The sequence below is a fragment of the Ranitomeya imitator genome, chromosome 2 (assembly GCF_032444005.1).
Source record: "Ranitomeya imitator isolate aRanImi1 chromosome 2, aRanImi1.pri, whole genome shotgun sequence".
In the NCBI taxonomy this organism is placed as follows: Eukaryota; Metazoa; Chordata; class Amphibia; order Anura; family Dendrobatidae; genus Ranitomeya; species Ranitomeya imitator.
In genome coordinates, this window is record NC_091283.1 from 525143459 (window position 1) to 525149458 (window position 6000).

Here is a 6000-nt window from a genome sequence, read left to right on the forward strand (position 1 = left end):
CGACCAAAAAAAGGTCCTGATCATTCCCCAACGACCAACGATCTCCCAGCAGGGGCCTGATCGTTGGTTGCCATCACACAATGAGATCGTTAGCGGGATCGTTGCTACGTCACAAAAAGCATGATGTTGCAACGATATCGTTAACGAAATCGTTATGTGTGAAGGTACCTTAAGACATCGTGTGTGGTCAGGGCCTGGATTGAAGACAATTAATTCCCCTAAGTTCTGTAACTGAAGCTAAAGAATGAATTTGTAAGGTTGGTGTTACTCTGAAAGTAACAGTCTACATTGGGAATAACACTGTGGTGTCAATTGCCCATGATGGGAGCAATTAACCCATTGTCTCTTATCTCTGCTTTTCAGAGTTCTTGGAGTGACCTGGTTATGCACCACTGATCAGTAGCACAAATGTTAAAAGGGTTGTTGATGGCAAAGAGCACAGACATTAACATCTATCCCTTAAGGTACCGTCACACATAGCGACGCTGCAGCGATACCGACAACGATCCGGATCGCTGCAGCGTCGCTGTTTGGTCGCTGGAGAGCTGTCACACAGACAGCTCTCCAGCGACCAACGATCCCGAGGTCCCCGGTAACCAGGGTAAACATCGGGTAACTAAGCGCAGGGCCGCGCTTAGTAACCCGATGTTTACCCTGGTTACCATCCTAAAAAGTAAAAAAACAAACGCTACATACTTACCTACCGCTGTCTGTCCTCGGCGCTCTGCTTCTCTGGTCTGGCTGTGAGCTCCAGGCAGCCAGAAAGCAGAGCGGTGACATCACCGCTCTGCTTTCCGGCTGACCGACGCTCACAGCCAGAGCAGGAGGAGAGCAGAGCACAGCGCTGGAGGACAGACGGCTGTAGGTAAGTATGTACTGTTTGTTTTTTTACTTTTAGGATGGTAACCAGGGTAAACATCGGGTTACTAAGCGCGGCCCTGCGCTTAGTTACCCGATGTTTACCCTGGTTACCAGCAAAGACATCGCTGAATCGGTGTCACACACACCGATTCAGCGATGTCTACGGGGAGTCCAGCGACGAAATAAAGTTCTGGACTTTCTTCCCCGACCAGCGATCTCCCAGCAGGGGCCTGATCGCTGCTGCCTGTCACACTGGACGATATCGCTAGCGAGGACGCTGCAACGTCACGGATCGCTAGCGATATCGTCTAGTGTGACAGTACCTTTAGTGAGATACTATAAATACTATTAACACCGTCTCAGCCCACAACTAAGCCATGTTAATAATACACTTATGGCTTTATAGATCAGATCCAGGTACAATAAGGATCAATGCTTTGGTCTAGAGGTCAAGTTTCTTTTCAGTTTCCCTAAAGATCTTGCAATATTGTCTTAAGTGTGACATTTGTCTCAATGTGACAATTTCATTCCATGCACCCTAATAGAACATATGAACATTATCAATGGAATTCCCTGCTTGGAATATCACCTATGACCTACAGTGGAGAATCAGCGGTTCTCATGATGGCTGACCTGAATCCTGTATGTTATTACATGGATGGACAGTAATTTGATTTTTTGTTTAAAAATGTAACTTAATAATAGAAAGAAAGACCTTTGTTCCTTGCTGTGTAGCCACACAACACCAAATGCCACCTCCATCGCCAAATGTGCCTTCAATGGGCACATGAGCTTCAGAACTGGACCTTAGAAGAAAAAAAAAATGCACCTATGCTCTAAGCAATGTTCTGTTGGGAAACCTTGGGTTATGTCAATCTGGATTTGGATGTTGACACAAAACACCTTATGTATCTATACATTATTACACAACAAGCAGTGGCTTCGGGGTAATATAAATTGTTTAGGAATGATTTGATGAAGATGACAAAGAGTTCAAGGAGTTTACTTGGCCTAGAAAATTCTCCAGATCATAATCCAATCAAGCATCTGTGGGATGTTCTGGAAAAAAACAAGTCCAAACTATGAAAGTCCCAACTTACAGGACTTACATCTGCTCATGTCTTGGTGTGAGATGCTACAGGACACCTTTAGAGATCATTAATCTATGAACTGGGCAGCCATCATTATGCTATTTTTCTTCCAAAGAGTTGAAGGAGACAGCTAGACATATTGGACTAATATTGAAAGAACCCACAGATATCATATGGGAGAATCGGCTGAGATGGGTGTTGGTGGAATGATCGGATAAAGAGTCATTTGGAGGACAGTGATCTGTATATGGCCAGCTTAATATCCTTTCATGGGTCACTAACAGCATTAGCATCAGCTAGCTTACTTTTATTAGGGTTTCCATTGGTTGCCCAAATTTCGAGAGTCCATCCTTGAAAGGACCTGAGGGGATGGAACAGGATACGGGGGCTCTAAGATTTCTAAAGAAATACCCTTGCTATGCAATAGGCATAACACCGGGATCACTTTTGTCTGGAGTGTTCCTTTAAAACAATCAAAAACGTAAAAATAAACACTTTAAAAAATTACCCACAGTCAACACTATAATGGAGTTGGATGTGTTAGAAAATGAATACGTTTGCAGACGCAAGTCTTAAGCCTCCTATACACAATAAAAGCTGTCGGCTGCACGATGGTTCGGCTGATTGGCCGTCAGCCATCTCTACCAACTTCTCCATGTCCAGAAGCACTTCTGAGAGAGCCGCGGCCAGATTCCTCCTTGTCTTACCAAGAACAAAATAATGGATAGTCCAAAATCAGATAGTAAGAATTCTTAGCTTCCCCAACATCATTTGTAGGGGGGAGAGTCGGGAGACCCCCTACCGATATCGGTGGGTTTGGCCGTCGTTAGTCTTCTGTGTATGGGATCCTTTACTGATATTCTAGGTTACAATAGTATTACTACAGGCATCTGTACACTCGCAGGCATCCCGAATATACATCTGTTTTATCCACAATTGTAAAAGAATGCATGGGAAGAGAGTGGCACTATTATCTTAACCCATTTGAACACAGGGAATAATTGGGCAGAGTACTTAAGTCAACACCTTATAATGATTACTAATGATGTGTTGGGACAAATTCAGAGAGGGTATTCCATACCTTTCAAACAAGTCATGCAGAGTAAGTCACATGGATGACTGAGCGTGTACTATGCTTGTGTGGGGACTATAAGCTAAGATCACCAATATTTAATAGAATTATAGTCTGTAGATTATTAGTGAACTAATTACCAAACTCACTGTACTACTACTCAGTAGTGATGATCTGCAGGGAAAACTTTTCAAAGAATTTGCAAAATCTAGAATATTTTTGACCATAGAAGTCTTTCCGATAGGAGACCCCAAATGATACCGAAACACCTTTGAATGAGTGGTAGACTAAGTCTTGAAAATCTACTTTTACACTCGGATATGTCCTCCTTAGAGGAGTAATTTTATATTCATGGCATTGGTGGAGGACCACCACTTATCAGCGGACATTGGTCATTGCAGCAATTTTTTTTGGGAAGAGAATGAGGAGAGTGCAAACTATGGCTCTGTCTATATTAGGTCTGTTGGCGTTACAGAAGTGGCAACATATTAGACTTTTCCAGAAAATATGCCAGAAATATATTTTATCTGATCTGAATACCCATTTTTTTAATTTGTTGTGCAAAATGGTAACATTAATCTGGTAAGATTGGATTCAATGTAAACATATTACATGAATAACTATCAAATCATCATTGGACCCAATAGGATCCATTCCATAATTCTTGGACACTGAAGAGACTTTACTGGGTGTAGTGTATCATGTTTTAGGATAGGTTTAGGATAGGTTCACAAAGGATTTTCAGCAGAATATTTCAACAGAGAGATTTACCTCGAACAATCTGAAGCAAATTATGAAAATTTTGTTTACGATTTTCTTGCAGAAGGCTATAAAAAAAAACCACTGTACTCACAAAAAACCCATGGCACTCCCATGATAATGCTTCCATGGCCTCCAGTTGTCTTCCCTAGTCTCCAGTCAGATACTTCCTTATCCACCACCAGTCTCTTTACTCGACCCCGCTAGTCTCTTCCCCTTTTCCACTGATAGTCTCTTCCATGGTCACTAGTCAGTCTCTTAAATGAACCCCGATCAGTCTCTTCCATGGCCCCTAGCCAGTCTCTTCCATGGACTCCAGCTAGGCTCTTCCATGCTCTCCAGCCAGTCTCTTCCATAGTCCCCAGCCAGTCTCTTCCATGGTGCTTGACCAATCTCTTCCATGGTCCCTAGCCAGTCTTTTCCATGGTCCAAAGCCAATTCTTTCATGGTGTAGAGCCAGTCTCTTCCATATACCCCAACCAGTCTCTTCCATAAACCCCCCCACCAGTCTCTTCCATGAACCCCGACCAGTCTCTTCCATGGTCCCAAGCCAATCTCTTCCATGATCCCTAGCCAGTCTCTTCCATGGTCCCTAGCCAGTCTCTTCCATGGTGCCCCGCCAGGCTCTTCCATGGACCCTAACCAGTCTCTTCCATGGTCCCCAGCCAGTCTCTTCCATGGACCCCAACCAGTCTCTTCCATGGTCCCCTACCAGTTTCTTCCCTGATTCACTACGAGTCCAATTTCTTCCATGGTCCTCACCTAACAAGGAGGGGAGGCTGGTAAATACAGACCAGTGAGGGACCAGGGAATCCTGGCCACAAGAGCACCACAGGATTAGAAAAGAGAATATAGTGTTTGATTTCCAGTTTTTATTGGTTGATTCGCAGGTAATCTGTCAAAAATCCACAACACTAATATTTGAGAAGATTCTGACTTCCCCATTGAGGTCTATGCAGAAAATCCACAAAAAATCAGTACTCATTCTGCACTAAAAATTGGCACCATGCAAAATAAGAAACTTGCACCATTGGTCAATATCCATATGGAAGAATGATGCAAATTGTCTGTTCAGAGAGGAAGAGGACTAGAACTCTAGTGTCACCTGTTGGAAGTAGCAATCGTAAATGTCAATGTTGTCCCTTTAACGAGCCTTGTCACATGACTTAGGCTAAAAGCCAAACCCAGAATCTCAATTTGAAGTCACTGTTACGGGGTATTGCCCCTCATCAGTGCAAAGTGTGAGATGGAAGAATTATGGAAGAATTACACATTCAATGGATGATAACTGATAAAATCTGATCTGCTTGCCTGCTAATGTATTCCCAAATAAAGTGAGTGATCGTTTGACTGACAGTTACCATCCTCAATGCCAAAAGCATCCTCATCCTCAATAGTGGCCAATAACTCCTGGCAATAAGACTTGGATTATGGCAAACATTGGGGACCCCATAGGCATTAGATTGAAATCTAATGCACATATAACCTGGCAATTAGTGGGTAAATGCTGGTACCTGTAGTTCCACAACTGCTAGCAAGTATCAAATAAACGCAAATATGAACATAATAAAAATAACATCTGACAACTCACCTGCCCAGCTCCTTGCCCACCACACTATAGTGGTCAGTGAAGGGGTCAGTCCTCAGGACAGTCTGAGTGTGAGTGACCAGGCTGCTTTTATCCATCATCTCAAGTGCAATTGTGCCAAATAGTCAGAAATGAAGCGGGACAAGTCAGAAACCCCGAACTCTACACACACAGTCCAATGCAGGGGCAGAGAGTGGATACAGAGGCTGCGCCCACAGAGCCTTCACTGCAGCCTGCCGGTAGGGAAAGCCGGGGACATGATGCTGGCGCCGTGCACGGTGTGAGAAGCCTCCGGAGCTGAGCTCACACTGCACACTCCTCCACAGCTGCCTGCGCTCTATGGTGAACGTGCGGTGTGTGCGGAGCCCCAGTCACGGCTGCCTGCGCCGCAGCCAATCACAGCGGACGGCTGCGCACAGCGCCCCCAGTGGCGGCTTTTAGAAACATAATGACAAATTCCTGTTTCAGATAAATAATGTCGTCAATTAAAATAGCAACAAATATCATTTATGTAAAAAATGCTTGCATATGTGTGAAGATTTCATACAAGATTTCTTACAAGATTCCATTTCATTTCCCCGATCTGATTAAGATCTAATTAAGATGTTCAGATGATGATTGTTTCCCTT

At 43.8% G+C, this 6000-nt stretch overlaps 1 protein-coding gene across 1 annotated transcript in view; it reads right to left on the minus strand.

The window, feature by feature from the left end:
* Nucleotides 1–5712, minus strand: part of LOC138664835 (serine/threonine-protein kinase 17A-like) — an 84025-nt gene extending 78313 nt beyond the window's left edge. Inside the window, exon 1 of the mRNA XM_069751825.1 lies at nt 5375–5712. Coding sequence (XP_069607926.1) covers nt 5375–5472 — 98 coding nt within the window. The 5' untranslated portion in view covers nt 5473–5712. The remainder of the gene's footprint in view (nt 1–5374) is intronic.
* Between the last annotated feature and the right edge of the window lie 288 nt (nt 5713–6000).